This window comes from Stegodyphus dumicola, chromosome 1 (assembly GCF_044657685.1).
Source record: "Stegodyphus dumicola isolate Sdum_Otavi_A_Nest chromosome 1, ASM4465768v1".
NCBI classification, from domain to species: domain Eukaryota; kingdom Metazoa; phylum Arthropoda; class Arachnida; order Araneae; family Eresidae; genus Stegodyphus; species Stegodyphus dumicola.
In genome coordinates this window covers 200,692,723-200,711,740 of record NC_140768.1, presented here as the reverse complement: position 1 = coordinate 200,711,740, position 19,018 = coordinate 200,692,723, and the positions used below count along the sequence as shown (strand labels likewise).

The 19,018-nt window shown below is 34.2% G+C and overlaps 1 protein-coding gene across 1 annotated transcript in view; it reads left to right on the top strand.

Moving 5' to 3' along the window:
• The window catches only part of LOC118187792 (uncharacterized), a 31,231-nt gene extending 13,483 nt beyond the window's left edge, over positions 1-17,748 (top strand). The window contains exons 2-3 of the mRNA XM_035358067.2: positions 12,298-12,459; positions 16,101-17,748. Coding sequence (XP_035213958.1) covers positions 12,298-12,459; positions 16,101-16,327 — 389 coding nt within the window. The 3' untranslated portion in view covers positions 16,328-17,748. The remainder of the gene's footprint in view (positions 1-12,297; positions 12,460-16,100) is intronic.
• The last annotated feature ends 1,270 nt before the right edge of the window (positions 17,749-19,018 follow it).

Here is a 19,018-nt window from a genome sequence, read left to right as displayed (position 1 = left end):
TTGAACCACTCTTAGTAATCAAAAGAAAAAAGAGTAAATTTACGTGGACAGCGGAAGCGAAAACAGCTTTTGAAAGATTAAAAGAAGCGCTTATTAATGCCCCTGTTTTAAAATTCCCTGAGGGGGATGAAAACCTGGAAATTGCGGCAGATGCATCAGACTATGCGGTGGGTGCGGTTCTTATGCAAAATAACCATCCGCTGGCATTTTTTAGTAAAACATTGAATCAAACACAAAGGAATTATACAGCTACAGAAAGAGAAACATTAGCCGTATTAATGGCTGTACACAAATTTCGAGTTTATTTCGGCAAATCGCCAGTAACAGTCTTTTCGGATCATGCGGCTGTTGGTAGACTTTACTCGGGAAAAAACCTAACGCCCAGGTTAATAAGATGGGCTTTAAAACTCCAAGAATATAATATCACAATAAAATATAAACCGGGTAAGGAAAACAATGTAGCTGACGCACTTTCTCGTATAAAACTGGACGATGAAGGTAATGAACTTAAATGCGCTGTGTTGACTTCAAAAATTTTAGATTCTAGAGATACGGTTATTACTGAACTGAAAGCTGATCCTGAATTTGGAAATATCTATGCTTATTTGAAAGACCCCGAAAGCTTTGAGCACACAGATATCGATGCGATAAGAAATAGAGCAAAAAACTATGAAATAATAGATAATTTATTATTTTATACGAAAACAACGAACGAAAATCTTGAGTATAAGCCAGTCATCCCAGCCTCGCTTCGATTAAGCGTTTTGAAGGAGTTGCACGAAAAAAAAACAGCGGGCCACCTCGGGGTCAGAAAGACTATAAAAAGGGTACGCGAGGCGGTATATTTCCCGCAATTATACAAAATAGTAACGGCGTATGTCAGGTCCTGCAATCAATGTCAGTTAATAAATGATATTAATTACAGCCCGGCCGGGTACTTAAATAGCATTCGCGCTACATTTCCGAATGAAATTTTAGGCATAGATCTCCTTGGTCCCTTCCCCCAGAGCGAGTTAAATAAAAATCGTTTTCTTTTAGTAATAGTAGATCATTTTTCAAAATGGATAGAAATTGTTCCACTTAAACGCGCGTCAGCCAAAACAGTCGCAGATGCATTCTTACACAGATACATTTTAAAATACGGTGCACCGATAAAAGTCATTAGCGATAACGGAAAACAATTCATTAGTCAAATATTTGAAAACATATGCAATGGACTTGATATACGCCATATCAAAATGGTTCCGTATAGACCACAGGCTAACATAGCAGAAAGAGTAAATAAAAACATTGTAAAAATAATTCGCAGTTACGTTAGCACACATCAGAAGCGCTGGGATGGCTACATAAATGAATTAGCTTATGCTTTAAGAACGGCACATCATGATACTACGGGAAAAACTCCAGCAGAATTATTTTTAGGCAGAAAGTTAATTACGCCTTTAGATAAATTATTCTTTGTGCAACAAAGAGAGCAGGAATTTAGACAAAAGGACGTGCAAAAGCTAATTGATCAGGCGCTTAAAACTTCGGATACGGCAAGAAATAGGCAGAAAATTTATTATGATAGAAAACGCCGTGAAGCAGATTTTAAAGTTGGGGATAAAGTATTGAAACGGAAATTTTCTTTATCAAGTGCCCCAGAGAATTTTATGGCAAAGCTAGCTCCAAAGTTTGAAGGCCCCTATGTAATTCAGGAAATCAAAGGAGTAGTCTTATATCTTAGAAACGAGAGAGGGGAAATCTGTAAAGCAAGTCCCGACCAGGTGAAAAAATATTATAATCCAAATGATTTTGAAATCCTTAAAAGTTTCTTGCAGGACTCAAGTCTAAACGAAATAGAAGGGCCAGAGACTGCAACAACTATTCCACCACCCAAGAAACGGAGGACTGAAGAGAGACCTAGCACTTCTACAACCCGGACGTCGGTATCAAAAAGAAAAAATGATTTTCAAACTCCGGCGTTTAAGAAAAACAAAAATACAGATGAACCGGGTAAAGAAACCGTGGTAAAGACGAAAACACCACCTATAAAAGATGGCAGGAGAAAATACACATCAAGGAGAACGCGCACACGGCCACAGAGTCAGGTGCCAGCAAGGACGCCGTTCCGGAAACTGAAACGCCAACAGGAGGCACAAAAATACGACGAACAGAAGAAATTCAAGGACTCCAGACCGGAGGACGTCAAGACCAGCCGTCCCAGGCAGAAACGCAAAGGCCAACAACCAGACGATTACTCCGTCAAGAGGCCAGCATGTAGAGGACGCAAAAGAAAGAACAACGGGGACGACAATCGGAGATCAATAAGGAGAAGATTGACATCCATGACACCTCTAACTTGGGATCAATTTTGTCAAAAATGGATGACGGAGTTTCAAGCATCGAAAACTCAAAGATAAGTTAAAACCTTCTATAAATTTTTTTTCTCTTTTGTTCCGAAATGTTATGCATAAGTACGAAGTTCTATGTTTTGACGAAAGTCAATATGTCTCGGTTAAGACTTAGTTTTGTTTTACTTTATTTAGCTAAGGCAAAAGTATTATTTTCTTTAAGTGTAAAAGCTAAAAACAAGCATTTTCTGTTGGTCGAAAGACTAATTCTGTTATGTTAAAGCCAAAATTTGGCCGGAGATAAAAATAACTTCGTACTCTTGTACTAATAAGAATTTTAGTTCGAGTGCCGCCAGCTTGGCGAAGAATGAGTAAAGTAAAAATTTATTTTCTCTTATTCATTTTATGGTAAATTGTAAAAATCATATGTATTAAAATTTTGTAAATATACGTAAATACTTGCATGTTATGTAAAAGTAGAATTTAGTCTAGAAGCATAAAATTGTAGATGCTAAAAGTGAATGCTTAAAAGCAATGAAGTCAAAATTCAAGTATTAAACTGTAAAGTCATGCTTTAGAGCGGAAGCCTGCATGTTTAAAGATGAATGAGGGGGAAGTTAGAATGAATGTGTTTTGTAGGGTTCTCCACCTACATTTGAATTTTTAAGAATATTAAAGTAGCTCATTGAGTTGTAGAATGTCGATAAGGTGTGTCTATTTGGTTGTTGAATTCTAACAAATCATGGTGGTTAGGGGAAGTGTTGTAAGACTAAAACACGAATATTCCCGGTTGACACCACATATGGTGGAGAGCCAGGGTAAAGTTAAATTAATGCTTGAAAAATTGAATGAATGTGAAGTAAGCAATAACTAAGAAAAACGCAACGTTAAAAACAAAAATTTATTGTGTCAAGAAAGTGTAAATTATAATGTATGTAGAAAGATACTGATACTTATTCCTTCCAGATGCTGGAAGGAAAGACCAAGATTGATTGATGAAGTCCAGGAAAAGTTGCTGTAAGAAGAAAGCTTTGTAACGACTAACAGAATTTTAATTGTTACATAAGATTTTTTTGTGTAAACGAGGCTTTCGCCAGTTAGTTCAGAATTAGATAAACTTACAACAGGTCGTTTGTAGGACCTGCTTCCAAGTTTTCCAAATTCTGGCAGCGGCAAATGTAGGGTTTATATTTATTTTAACTAACATTTATTTTAAGTTTAAACTATATTTCCTGTCAAGCCTTACTTTCCCCTGGAACTGCCAATGCCAGAATATGTAAATTTGAGTAGAACGCGCAAGCATTCAAATTATCAGCGGAAGTAGTATGGTTTAAATAGAAGGAAACAAGTTCGGTGAGAGTGAGTTATTCTTACTTAGCGAGCGCGGAGGTAGAAATCGAGAATTGAATAACCCCGCGTTGCGGCCTATGTGCTTGGCGGGAAGTAGTTGCAATTGTTCCAGTGAGCTTCAAGTCTGCTGAATTAGCGGCGGTATTTGTAAAACGCGGCGGTATTTTAGAGAGCCTCGTAGTTAGAATCTTGTCTTTATTTTCTTTTCAGGTTATTATTTTTATTTTGACTGCCTAGTTGGCACAGTTTGTAAGCGTCAAGAGGACGCAATTGTAATTTAGTACGTTGAATAAAAAGGGACTTAAACCCTTTACAAGACTCTGTGGTTTATACAAGCTTTCGCAGTCACCTCTTGGTTGCGTGCAAGTTAGAGGCGCGCAACGTTATAGCAGAATGATAGTTTTATTTACGTATACTTTATTATCACTTCAGAGGAGTACCTCCAGAGTGTTTTCTTTTAGCGGTTTTTTACCGAAAGATGTAAAGATCAGAAACAGCAGCTAATAGATGAGATCAAATTGAATCATCTAAAAATTAATTTTACTTGCACTTCTTAATAACATTTTGCAATAAATGTACTTTTATACTGGAAGTGCCTAAAGTAAAATAGGCTTCTAAGTCCTTACATTACATCAACTGCAAAATTTTTAACTGCGTATACTGTCTATGTTATGAAATATAAAATCTAATGATGAGGATAAAATTTTGAAGTAGAATATAGACTGCAAGCCTTCCTCTCTGTTGCTATTCAAAATTTCAAAATGCAGCAAAAATGCATATATTCGCTATATCCTCTCTCCTTCTCTAAAAAATACAAACAAATGATTAAATTTTAAAAAACTGAAATTTTATGAGTTGAGTATTTGCAATGGTTTAGTGCAATTGATTTAGCACTAAAGATTTAATTTTGGTAACATTAATTAACATTAAGCATGACTTTATTTATTCAATGGTAAAAATACGTCTTAAAGTGTTTGACTGTAATCTAAAATTGTTTTCAGGATGCAAAATTAAAATTATTTTCAGTTTCAGTATTTAAAAAAATCACATTATTACAAATGAGACTGCTGTATTTATTATTGCTGTTCTTCTCTTTAAAGTTCTTTTCATCTGGCAATTACTTTAACAGCTTGAATGGAGACATACTTTCTTTTTTGGGAACATTTTTAAGTGTTACCCATAATTCCCAATATATATGCAGCTGGACAATTTTTTCTAAAGGTATAAAGATTGAGAATCTTTTTTTTTTTTTTTTTTTTTTTTTTTCCCTACTAACACATCGAAACCAAAATAACGTCCACCTAATGGAAAATTGCGTGCAATGCTACAAGAGTCCCTCTCCCAGAGATAATGTGTCTTGGTTTATTTACGTTCTGCTCTTACTGTCTCAGGAATTTATGGATTTTAAGATTACAAAATCTAAGATGACATGTATGGAGTCAAGGTCAAAGCATTCAGGAAGCTTTTTTCATATTATTTTTATGTTCTTACATTAATAATTCTGTACGAAAGGTATAAAGGGCAAATAATTTCTTCTCCCTCCCGAATATATAACATATGTATATATATAATGCTTTCTCAGAAATCGAAGAAATTGAAACTTACTCTTAGAGTTCTTAAATTATCAAAAATAATTCGTTTCTCGGCACTTTTTAGTTTACAATAACAATTCTTTTATTATTGTTTTGACTTTATCATCACACAAAACTGCGACCATCTGAAAAAAAAATTATTTATGAGTCATAATATAAAATATCTTATCATTTAAAAATTATAAAAAGAACTCACTATTTTGCATAAAATTCACATAAAACGAGAGAAACTTACTCATTTCTCGAATATTTGGACCAAACAAAGAAGATATGTTTAGGAAATAAACCAATATACTATCTGCAATACAGAATAAATAATATTTATTTAATATATTATATTATTTATTTAATATAATAAAAAAATAATATTTATTTGAGACTATTTTAATAAAAATCTCATGTAAATATTATTTTTTTATTATAAATTCTTAAGTGAGAAATAAATGTTAAGCAGTTCATATTTGCTGCTTTAATTTAACATATTTTTTTATTTCTTCTTTTTTCTTTTCTCATTATTTATTTATTTAAGAATAACTAGCCTCGGATAAACAAGAAATTCGGAAAAACACAATTTAGCAGTGGACATTGTACGTATTTTGGGACAAAAATTGACTAAGATCTAAAATATATTTCAACACTTTTTCCAAACAAATGAGAAACTCTGGCCTATAATACAGTTAACAGAAGTTAAAACGACAGTAGATGACAGGTATACCGTATACTAAATGTAAAATATATGAAATAACTAGTCATACTTCTCCCGAAATGTAAAAACAATTGCAATAATTTTTTAGGTTTTTAAGAGCAGGCAGAAAGGCTTCGTCGTAAGAACGCTGTCGTTTTGGAATCTTGAAAAATGTTGCCACTCCGAAAGAACAATAAAGTAGTCACAGGAAATAAATCGCACCCGGCATAAGTTATCGCACAGGGCTTTTCAGTTGTTGATTTACGACAGAAAGTTGGAAAATCGCTTTCAAGGGAAAAGAAATGTCATGGTCAAATTCCAACAAAAAGCCATATGAAGTACAGTTACTTTAATGTTACAATAAAGTAAAACATCTGAGGTTGAGCGACATACATAATATGTGAAATATTTTGCCAATTTATGTAAGATTTCATTACATTTCCTCTTTTCGAAATTTAGTAAATATAGTTTTAATTATGTTCACTAACGTGTTGCCATTGTTGAGTATAATGTTGATTATGCTCTTTAAGAAGCGAAAAAAAAAAAAAAAAAAAAAAAAAAAAAAAAAAAAGGTTATGCAACACATTTCCTTTTAAGAAGCTAATCTAAGATCAGTTTATATAAATGTGTATTACATGTAGATTAGTCTGCAATATTAGGTAGATTACATGTAGATTAGCCTGCAATATCAGATAGCTAATTGTAAAAATCAGTTATTTTGCAATAATAGTGTAAAATATGATGCAGAAAATACATTTCATTAATTTTACTAATCACTCAAAAGCTTCAAAATTTTAGTTATGTATATAATGGATTATATCTACTGTGTTTATTGATAAATTTGTATCATTTAGGTATCATTATAAAGAGAAATAACGACATATTTTATTAAAAATACTTACATTAATTTTAAATTACTCAGTTTTTAAAAAAAAAATGTGCTGTTTAAATTTTAAAAATAAAGGTCACATATCACTGGGAATGGCAACATTTACAGAACAGGCAATTTGCCATGCAGTGTGAGTGAATGGAAATATTTCTTAGAAAAGCTATTTTGAGCCCCTTGGACGAGTAGTGCTTTGGTAGTGCAGCCTAATGTGACGTAACATGACGTGTAGTCTAGACTACTAGACTATGTGGTCAAAAGACGGAAATTTTCTGTTGACGACATATATGATACATGGCGTTAGAAACATATTTTTTATTGACAGTATAAATTTTAATAACGTTATTCATAATTATAAACATGAAACTGTGCCGGAATAGATTACAGCCAAGTCTGTTTAACATTGAGGTAAATGGCTATCTTACTGAATCGGCGAGATTTTCGACAAGCTGGCAATGGTTTTGGCGACTAATTTTGTAGTCAAATTTGGCAATAATTCGCCAAATATCGCCAAAATTGGCACCATTTTGGTTCGGTCGCTGTGTAATTGTAATTGGTACAGTAATTTAATAACTGCAGTTGATCCCTATATGTAACTTTAACCGTCTATGCCTTCCAGTAATTTCGAGAAATGGAAAGTACTAGAGATTTCTCATCGGCCGGAGGAAAACTATACAAGATCGGAGAGAGAATCAGTTTTCAGTTTTGAACTCAGAGTTCTTTAGTTCAGCTTTGAGTTCGGAGTATTGAGAAATCCCCGTGTGAGCTTCGCCTTTTAGATGCGCTCTGCATTACGCTGTATTTAACATTCTTAGTAGTTTGAAGTGTAACTACTGATTTTGTCTGTGATACTGAGAAGAGCTGTAAGAGTGCTTTTGTCGAAAGTTCCAGAACTGTTAAGTACTTCTTTTGAGAAAATAAATTTTATCAAGATCTCATCGGTTCTGTGTGCATTCAATCCACTACGAACCCGTAGGTACGCAACAATATATTACTCCTTAAATCCCCCAATTTGTTGAAGTCATAAACGAAGTGAAAAATTGTATGCTACGTGGGTTCGCAAAACCTCTAAATACTGGCAAGTTACCAGATCGAATTGATGACACATGTGATACGACAAGGACAAAGAACAGCGATTTGGTAATGTAAAATAAATAAGGAAGTGGAAGAACTATACTATAGCGATCTTCAATACCAAAAAACAAATTTTTCTTTTATAGTAAATGAAGATCATTTTTACCAAACAGTTTACGCAATCTGACTACTGGCAATGACTAGTTGTTTACTGCAAATTATAGTAAAATTAGGCTTAATGTATCTCTCAAATGATTGTTCACATCAATAAATAAAAGATTTTATCGAATCAAATTAAACTGTATGTTAATTTGAGGTGAGAGGGGTAAGTTAGGCTAAATTCAGCCTTACATTGATATTGATTCTACGATTCATTATGTTTGTTTATTTGCATGGTTTATATTATTAATGTTAGTTTCATACTTAGTTTAAACTAACAGAATTTTTAAAAAATCAAAGGAAAATTAAAATCAAAACTCAAATATTACAATGCAAAATATCAATAAAAGCAATTTGAGAAGAATGTCAGCGGTGAACATGATAAAGTATCATAACACAGTATCAAAACTGTCTACGAAATTCAATAATAATAGTCATAGAGAATCCCATTAGTGTGAAAGTTAAAAGTATACCTAGTTTCACTCATAGAAATTTTCTTATAAAACCAAATAGACTTTATAAGAAAATCTGTATGCGTGTTTCAGGTGAGCTGAAACGAGTTTTTCTATTTCAAAGAAAAAATATTACATAATATTTACTAGAAATGATTCTTTTAATAAACAAATTAAAAATAATTAAATAATAACGGAAGGACTAATAATTTTGGTACCAGTATTTGAACAAATGAGAAAAGAAGTAAAATATCACGCAAAAAATAATAAGAATTAAGTTAAACTCTTTCTGAAATACGAAATTCGTATTAAAATTATTAACTATAGATACTAATAGCTTTTAACTTAGTTTCATTCTTAAACAGGCAAACTAAAAGAACTTAAAAAATTTAAAAACATGAATCATACGGTAAAATCGAAAGTAATTTAAAACACTACCATGAATATTGGTTGCTGAATAACTCAGTTTTGCTAAATTTAAATAGAGTAATTGACATAAATTTCGTTTCATACTCATAAAAGTCCATTTTCTTCATTTGATATATTTTAATTTTAACCTTCTTCCACAATACTTCAAAGCTTTATTTTCCCCCATTCAAATTGGTATCGTAGATCTTTTACGTACCTTCTATATATTATAAAATGCCTTTGTCAACAGTCTAACAAAGTGAGTCCTTTAAATGAGTAATTTCATCTGTATCATCTAATAATTTGTTACCAGAAATATTGCTTTATATAAGTCTGGTAAATAAAATAGGTTTTTCAACGCCCCATTACATGGCGATTGCAAAATTACTAAAGCTACTTCTTGTATAAGTTGTAGCTTATATTCCAAATAAATTCACGTGATAAAGTTTTCTAATAATCTAGAGTTTTCTAATAATTTCTAATACTCTTCGGCTAATCTTTGGAATATGGTAACAGGTAGTTTGACGACATTTTGGTAAGGCGATAAAGGTTACTATCTAGGACTTTAGCAGTGTACATGGATAAAGTCAAGAATGTGTCAATGCCATTTTTGTGCAATTCTGGGATTTTTTTTTAAGTGAAAATAGGTCGACGTGTGCATGGATACCGTGTATGTGCAATTCTTAAAAACGCGACAAGCAGGGGGCGATTCTGCACTTTCTCCCAATTTCGCACCTAATCTTCGTCATGATTAAGCACTTTTGTTCCATAAAAATTCTAGTATAAGCGTAATTCGGCTAGCAGATTGTTGGAAAAAAAAAAAAAACTAGCAGATGCTGTAGGAGGCTTGGTCGCAAAATTTTCGCCAAAAAATTGCCAAGATCCAAAGATTAACCTAATCTTTAAGTATTTCCATTTTTGAGTTTTATTCAGACTGTGATGTAAGTTGTTAGTATTCTTATTTTTTTTATACCATTTAACATTCCTTAAAAAAATGCAAAACCAAAAATCAAACTTTCAGAACTGAATGTCCCTTTCTGGATTGAATTTTAGTTTTACTGCACAATAAAGATTTAGTTTTATTAATTGGTAACAAGAGGTATTATTTCTATTTACTTAATGGTAAAAATCACCTCTGAGATGATAGACTGTGGCCTGAAGTTTTCACTTAGCAAGACGTTTTAATTTTTAACTTTTATTATTCCCCCCCCCCTAGCAATGCAATTCAGAATCTTTTAGGTGTTTTCAAGGAATTTACGGATATTCTTTAATGAAAATGTTGCTCTTTTGCTTGTAGAGTTATGTGCGATTTGTTTTCTTCTTATCAATGAGTTCATTCTAAGTTTTAAGCCGCCCAGACGGTAAAGTGGTTAGGAGAGTCTACTGCGTACCGAAGGACCTGGGTTCGAATTCCGGAGGAGGCATGGATGTTAGTAAATGTATAACATATTCAAGGCACGGGGGGCACTCTAAGTGTATAGCGAACCGAAAGTCTCTCGAGAAGTTGGTGGTAGGGAAAGAAGGGTAGAAGACCCTCGGACCCGTGCCTCCGGGGTGCTCTGCATCAAAATTGGAGGCGGAACTGAGCCGTACTGTCACCTGTATGGAACTCATCCTCTTGCCAACGACAGGCGGAAACTTGCTCACTTTGCAACGATGAATTTCGTGGTCTTGTTCTGATATGACTGTCAGATAATTAAGATAAGTCACAACACAAAAACATTCTTACTTTTATTTTAAAACAAGTAGACCATTTTTATTTTTACACTCTTATGTCCGTAAATTTTTAGATGCCATGCATCTTAACCACCTTTTTAGTTAGTGCTGCCATCTGTGGGCAATAAAGGAAAGTATTCAAATGTTGAATTTACGATAATTGTCTGTCTTCATTCCTGTTAAATATTTTTCATTGGAGAAAATAAATGATTTAAAATAAAAGTAGTATAATATAATACTTATTTTAATACTTAAAAATCGAAAAATTACTGCATTATTTTTTAGAGAGCTTATAGAGCTAAAACATATGGCTTTAGAGCTAAAAACATATGTCTGAATTTTTACGTTGTTGGGTATTAGAGGTAGCATTAAGCAATTCGGAAATTTAAGCAAACGTCTTCCATCCAGGTTTAAAAGTTTTGAAACGTGATTTTCATGAAGGAAAGAAGAATATCTCTAATGTATAGTATCAGATTACTTGAATTCGGAGTTGGTAGATAAAATAAATAGATTCGGATAGATGGAACTAAATACGTACTATTCCTTTTGAAGTAACGCAGATGGGAATTGGATGAATTTTGCACTTTGAAAAAGGAATAACAAATACAACCTTTTCTTCTAAAATATACAGAATTTTAAATTAATATTGAAAATTTGGAATAAGTATAGAAAAAAAAAAAAAAAAAAAAAAAAAGGGGGAGGGTTAAATTTTGCTAATTGTTAAAGTCGGAATGTGCCCCTTTCATCTATAAATCTAGCTTATTGACTTGAGTCTCAGTGTAGAAATCAGTTTAAAATAAAACTGAAAGGAATTAGATTTTAATGTTGCACTAGAAGTTTAGTTAAGTTTTTTGTGTTGTCGTTGAGCTCGCGGATTATCTATCTGCTGTTGGACTCATTTCTCCTGACACAGACTTTTTTTTTTAATCTTTGTAAATTTGCTGTTAAACTTCATTTTCTTTGCGCTTACACTACATAAAGTTTACAGCAAAATCACAAAATATGTATAAACAGAATATATTTAGAATCCTAGATGCAGCATTAAATGTTTTCATACATTTTTTTTTTAGCCCAGAAAGCTATTATTCTCGTACCTCACTTTTGCATCAGACCGCTTTTGTTGCCCATTTCACTTTTCAAGTAATTAGCCGATGGTGCAGCCAGCCACCTAAAATAGTTATTATAAAAAGGAATATATACATTCTTAATTTTCCGTAATAATATTTTTTAAATATTTTTTTTTTAAAGTAAAATGAAAACTCATCTTTTAGATTTAAAGTAGGGTAGATAAGTATGTTCAGCCAGAGCCGTTTCATGATCTTATCTCTTTTAATTTTGAAATCTGAATGAAAGAACGGTACGCTGATAGTCATTTAATAAGACATTAAAGCTGAATGAAAGTAAATTATTGAATAGAAAACATATTAAAATCACAATAACAACATCTTCACTCACGTTACTTAATCAGTAGGCATAAGCAATTTACTGAATCCGCTTTTTTTCAGACAGAAATATTTTCTGACTGGTACCATAACAGTTTTACCTAAATACTTTGGCCTAGCATCAATAAGATTCACATTAACTGTAGTTAGGCAGAAGTGAAAACAAATTACATAATTTATTTTAAAATGTTTACTTTCAGTTGGAAGTCTTCAATGTCATGTATGCAGCACAGGAAACCCAGGACAAGAGGACTGCGGTGCCCTTCCTCCTGAAAGCACTAAGTACCTAGAAAACTGCACAGCTCCGAGTGACAAGTCCTGCAGGATTCAAGAGCAGTGGGTGGATTTTGAAGTCTTAAAACGTAAGCATCCAATGTCATCATTCTTTCATTGAATAAATGCGCTGAGTTTATAGCTCTTAGAATAGCAAAAACTATAATTCTGTAAGCTTAACTGCTGTTGTCAATTTCTAAAATTCCGTTCAGCACCTCAAAGGAAAAATGGAATTTTTTCCTTGCTTTCCTAGATTGGATTAGTTTAAGCAACTATGCTAAAGCCTTTGAAAGTTAGCTGCTCAGAAAAAGACGTCTTCACGGGAAACCAGCTAAAGAAAATTTATTGTTCAGACTATGATATAACTGTCAAAAGTAACGTAAGCAAAACTTTATTGCTAAGCAAAGGGTTTCACGAAGGCCACCGAATGGAGTTAGGGTATTTTATCCAAATGTTCCAAATTTTAAAAACTATGCGAAGGCTATTAAGAAGTTGAAAAAATCTTACAAATCGCAGTAAAATACGTTATGTCATTTCAGATTTTTGTGAAGCTTTATCTTTTTTATGCAAAAAGTGGCATGAGAAATGTAAAGGGAGTTTTGCACTCTAGTGTGAATATCATAACTCATATTTATGAAGCTTCGTTCACACCTGTCGAATAGAGTCGAAGGCATAGCCAATCAGAGAAGGTAAATTTGCACATGCGTGAATTGAGTTTACAGATCTTCAGCTTGTTTGTTACTTTGTGATTGGTGAGTTCTTATAACCTTCTTGGGAAAAAAAAAAAAACCTGAAAAATTAGAACATTCCACAGAAGTCCTTGTTCCAGTTACCATTTGTGGTGTTTTTGGCGTGACCGCCTAAAAGTAACGATACTAAGAATATCAAATACAAATTAATTCCGCGTAAATAGTTCAACTAAAATTTAGTGGTTAGTACATTGCATGATTTTTACTAATAAGAATAAAATGACTTACCCAATAAGGTATGCATGAGTCGGTAACTCTCTTTTTCCAATCTCACATTTATTTTATCAAACACATTTTCTGGATTAAATAAGGAACATTTGTCACACACATATAAAATATCAAAATATCAGAACTTAGATACACAAAACGTGATAAATTAAAATGGAATGGTCGGTGAATGCCGAAACGTGACTATTCGTAGATAAATTGCAATCCTGTCTCATCGAATATATCTGCAGTCAAAATTTTCTCATATTCATTTTCGTATTGTCGCGCAGTCTTATTACACACGTGCAAGCTCTTCTTTTTTCACACTCACATTTTTTTAACACACTTCACCACGTGGTGACCCATCGCTGGTCAAACACATCTTGAAGGCGAACACCTATTGATAATCTGCTTGAGCGTTTTTTTTTATGTTATTCACGGCAGCAGGACTTAGTGAGTCTCAAACCAAGCATTTTCCTCTAGATATTACATCTCTTAATTCTGCTTCTTTCTATGCATAATACGACGACATTCCACGTGAAAATATGTAGGAACGATGGCGACTGCTGAGTGTGTGTTCCGAAGGCCATCACACGCGTTAACACGACGTCAGACAGAAGAGGAGAAAAGAGAAAGACAACTGACTAACTGATAACTTATAGCCAGAATACCACTGAGATCAGTAGTTTATCTGGCTCAATCAAATTTATGCCGGATGGGCACAATAACATAGAACTATCTTCAGATTGTCCGCAGTAAGGAGGAGAAAGACGGATAAAGAATAGGAAGACCAGCAACGCAAGAGCTCACAAGCAAGTAACCGGCCCGGTAAAGGCGTGACTAAGTGGGAATCATAAAATGAGTGTAGAATGTGAATAAAACTAGAGAATTTAAGAAATACACAGTACAATAAATGAGTAAAATACAAAATTAAGAATGCTAATAAACACATTGGGTACATCATTTACAGGTGGGCACTAGGTGGGAAAGTTCGGGTCCCTGATAAGGTGGGCCGCAAGTGGGCGCAGTTTGGCGTCCTCATTCAATATTTCGTAGGTAAAGATATCAAAATTTCTCATATGGTCACAGTTCAGAGCTTTCGTGAAGAATTTCCTGTTGATCTTATTCAGGTGCTCTTCTAGAGTGTCCAGTTTTAAGTCACAGTGCAGTGTAGCATTGCTCACAAAAAAGTGAGCATGGGTGATAAGCCTTAAGACTTTGTTTTGCATGATTTGAAGTCTTTTTATATCCTCCTTGGTAGCCGTGCACCAGGCCGGCGACGCATAAGTCATCAATGGCCTAATTGCCGTGATATAAACTAGCCTCTTTTTCCTGAGGTCTAAGCTAGAATAATTACCCAATATAGGGATGAGACTATTTACAACAGTGAAAATTTTTCTTCTCACCTCTGTTATATGATCTCCCCATTTTAATCTTTCATTTAGCATTACTCCTAAATATTTCGCCTTACTAACTCTAGGAATCTCTTCAGAGAATAAAAAGAGCTTACTGTTAATAGTCAACTGTGTATTTTTCCTCCTTATCAATAATAATTGCGACTTGCTGGCATTAATAGCAATTCTCCAAGTCTTACACCACTTTTCTACCACTGGTAGAAGCTCCTGTAATTTCTTGACTGCATGATGTGCGTTTGCGGACTTTACGGCTAATGCCGTATCGTCCGCATAGCACCCAAGAAAGTAATTTCTGCCAATGTGAGCCCTAGGGAAGTCATGAACATAAAATAAATACAGGACGGGCCCTAAAATGGACCCCTGTGGGACGCCTGCATTCATGGTGCGTAAACTGGAGATGTCCTTTCCAATAGCCACAGTGAATTTCCTATTAGTGATGAAAGACATAATTAGCTGAATCAGCTCTCTATCCATAGGGAGATTTATAAGTTTATAAATAAGCCCCTCATGCCAGACGCGGTCGAATGCCTTCGCCACGTCTAGCATGAGTAAGGAGAGAAAGACAAACCAGTCCTTCCAGTTTTTATACCCTTCGAGGCACGTGGTAGCGCGCGATAACGATTCAAGAATCGATGATGCCATAGTGTTCACTGTAAGAATTCTGTGTTCTCACACCATTCAATAGCAAAGCCTTTTTGCTTAACAACGAAGTTCAGCTGATGCCATAGTGTTCACTGTAAGAATTCTGTGTTCTCACACCATTCAATAGCAAAGCCTTTTTGCTTAACAACGAAGTTCAGCTGATGCCACTTGTAACCATTAGGCAATTGTTGTGAACGCGCTCTAACGGCCTTTTCACTAACTACACTAAAGGTGTTTCTAAACTAAACTGAAGTTGTTTTTAACTTAAATGTTGTAATCCGAAGGATCGTTGAAATTGACGAGGTGTACGCTGAAAAGGAAGTATTAGGCAGATTGTGACCAAAACCATCAAATGGAAATCAATCATATCGGTTCATGTGTGAGAATGAAAGGAATTTTAAAAAAAGTTCCTTTTAAAAGTGTATACACAATTATAATTTTAATGCTATGCTTTTCTTACATATAAGAGACTGGGTATTTAAAATAAAATAATTTTTTGTGAGTCATCTTGGCGACAAAGTCGTTGTGCAGTATTCATAAAGTACAAGGTAAAAAAAATGAATCTGACTTTGGCATTTAGCGGAAGAATATTAAAAATGGGACGGAAGCAAAGCCACATCTGCATAGAATAAATTAGAAGAATAATTAAACTACTAAGTATTAAAAATGTGGCCGGTATTGCAGAATTCCTAATCTGTTGTTCTTTTCCCGTTTCAGAGAAGCATGAGATGCGAACCATCAGGCAATGCGCCTCGACACCCTATGACCCAGAGCGGGCTTGCTACTACAGAACGGGATTTGGTGGTCGGATCAGCATCTGCAACTGTGTCGAGGACGGATGCAACGGAGCTTCAGTGGGAGAGGCGCCTCTTCTTATGTCAACATTTGTCATCACTTTGATCATCCATTTCTGGCATCTAAAAAACTTTCCAAAACACATTTGAATAAGAGGGATCTGTAGCAATTGCTTTCAACTGCAAAAGAATATCAAAACAGGAAGTACAACGTTTATGAAACTGTCATTCGTGTTTCAATGAATTTCAGTATCTTAACTAATTTTTCATTCATATTTTTCAAAAAAAAAAAAATAATCTACGAGGAATTAATAAACCAGGGAGCAGAAAATCAATGAAGAGATTAAAAATTACAAAAGATAAATTTTTTAGAGTTCACTATCAATGAGTAGTGCTTTACGCCAGTGTTTGCCTACATCGGTAAAAATTTGAATTTCACATTTAAATAGACCTGTTTGCAAACGTAGATATAAAGATCAATAAGCAAAATTAAATTAAATTAAAATAATATATTTACTCGCCTATTTTCGCCATCGCTTACCCTCCGCCCAGCTTTTTTTGCCGATTGTTTAAAAACGTGTTAACTAATTAGCATAATTTCATTCTATGTCCTGAAAACAACAAATAGACTTCTTTACTTAAAAGACCAATTCTTTGTATATTTTATTGCTGGTATTCTTTGCACATGTATTTGCAGGCCTTTCATTCAACCCTTCAGAATTCTAGCCAAGACTATTAATTCTGCACTTTTATGGCGATAAAAAAGAGATAGAGCAAGCCCAGAACTTAAAGACAACAGCCCCTATACTAGATTCGGTCTACAAGAGTTACATCCATGAATAAAGGACATAGTCAATATAATATCGTCATAATCTCGTATAAAAAGTTCTTTGATCAATTGGAAAACTGTGAAGTAGTTGCAAACGTCATTCCATTGTCGGCGCTCCAGCGGCCAAACGGTAAAGTCGCTGAAGCCAGGTAGTTGGGTCCGGGGCTCAAATCCTGCGTATGGTTGGGCTGCACTGGCATTTTTGTTATTTTCCATATGTACAACATGGATACGAATCAGTTTTTCTTAGAAAATATCTCCGCGGAGCCATCCCTGCCCTTAGGCAAATAACCCTCGAGTACTTTGCTGTAATCGACCAAAAAAGTTGCTCATTCATTCCTTTACTAAATTATTTCTGGAGTGCAGATTGCACATTACCTCCAGGGTGGTGGCTGAGTCGCTGGAAACTGTGGTTTTGTCACTAATAAGACAGATGGCCTTACGAAGTGCGACCAACTCGGCCTAGAAATGAGTTTTGAGTTTTCGATGAGAAATGAGTTTTCTTTGCCTAATAATTTACAATTCCATGTATTTCATATAGGGTCTTGTTTTGATAATACACAGACCACTACCGGTTCCACAGACTATTTTTGATCCAACCGAATAGATTCAGAACTCTGCGCAGTTACTGTTCTAATTAAGAGAATGAGTCACCAGACTTCAGCAGCAAAGCGAATGAACGTTTGCCTACAGATCTTTAACGATAATGAGAGTTGCTAGATTTTAAACTATGCACCTTAGAGGAGAAAAAAAAAAAAAAAAAAAATCTGATTCAAGAAATAGTTAGAAATGTTCAATATGGAAATAAAAAAAATTGTTAATTCCTTCTTTTACCCACAGAAATAAGCCGATAAATTTAATGGGGGGAAAAATAGAAAAAATACGCAAATACGCGAGTGCATGTTGCTATAGCTCAGTAACTTGAAATTTCGATAAAAGTAACAACGTCAAAAGGGTGGCAATTAAATAATTTGTATAGCGTAGCTAAGAAGAAATATCGCAGACCGCCTGGGGCAGTTATATCACTAAAACTCTTAGGCATAGACACTTTCCTTATGGAAACAGTAATTTTAGATATCCACCACAAGGAATCACGAAATGAGTGTCCTCTGAACATTGGTACCACTACAGGAAGGACAAAGGAATGCAGACTTCCGTGTCAACATAATGAAACGATTCATCACAACTAACAGATCAGAGCATTAATATAAAAACTACGGATTCAGAAAAGAGTACAAAAAACAACTGTGTTTCTGAATGCATAAAGCATGTTTCATTTGTAGCTCTCGGAATATCAAAGTTTAGATACTGAATTACTTTAGATATTGATAATGAGAAAGAAAGTATATATACAGTTTTTCCCGCTTATTTTTTACAGAAGAAATTGTCCTTTTCCATATCCTAAAAAATACGTAGGAGACACACATACGCACACACACACACACAACAAAAAGTGAAGAAATGAATATGATGCAAAATTTAGACGTTGTATAAAAACAGATGTATATATTTAGATTCACAATATGTACTGATATAAAAAAAGCTACTTTAAATTAATAAAACAGAAATTTGTGTGCTTCTATTATTTATCGAATCCCGCGAACGGGCTGGCTGCATGGGCGTTTTCGTGGTTTTCCCCATGTGTAACGTGTATACGAGCCAGTTTCCCTTAGAAAGTCCTCCACGAAGGCATTCCTCCCCTTAGGCAGATAGCCCTCGAGGCTTTGTCATAATCACACACACACACGCTTCTATTATTTGCACTTTTTCTTCTTAGTTCTTTTCATGATTACCTTATTTATTCTGATTTTTAAGAGGTTACTGGGTGAAAATGTAACAAAAAAAAAAAAAACACCTGTCTGGTTTAAAAATTTTCAGAGTGAGAAACTACATTAGTTCCGAAAGACATCGTCTGCTGTGGATTTCCTAATTAATTACCTAAGCAAGACTCAAATCATTTTCTTCATCCTGATACTCGGGTCAATACACCTGGGATTGTGAATGTTTAACTC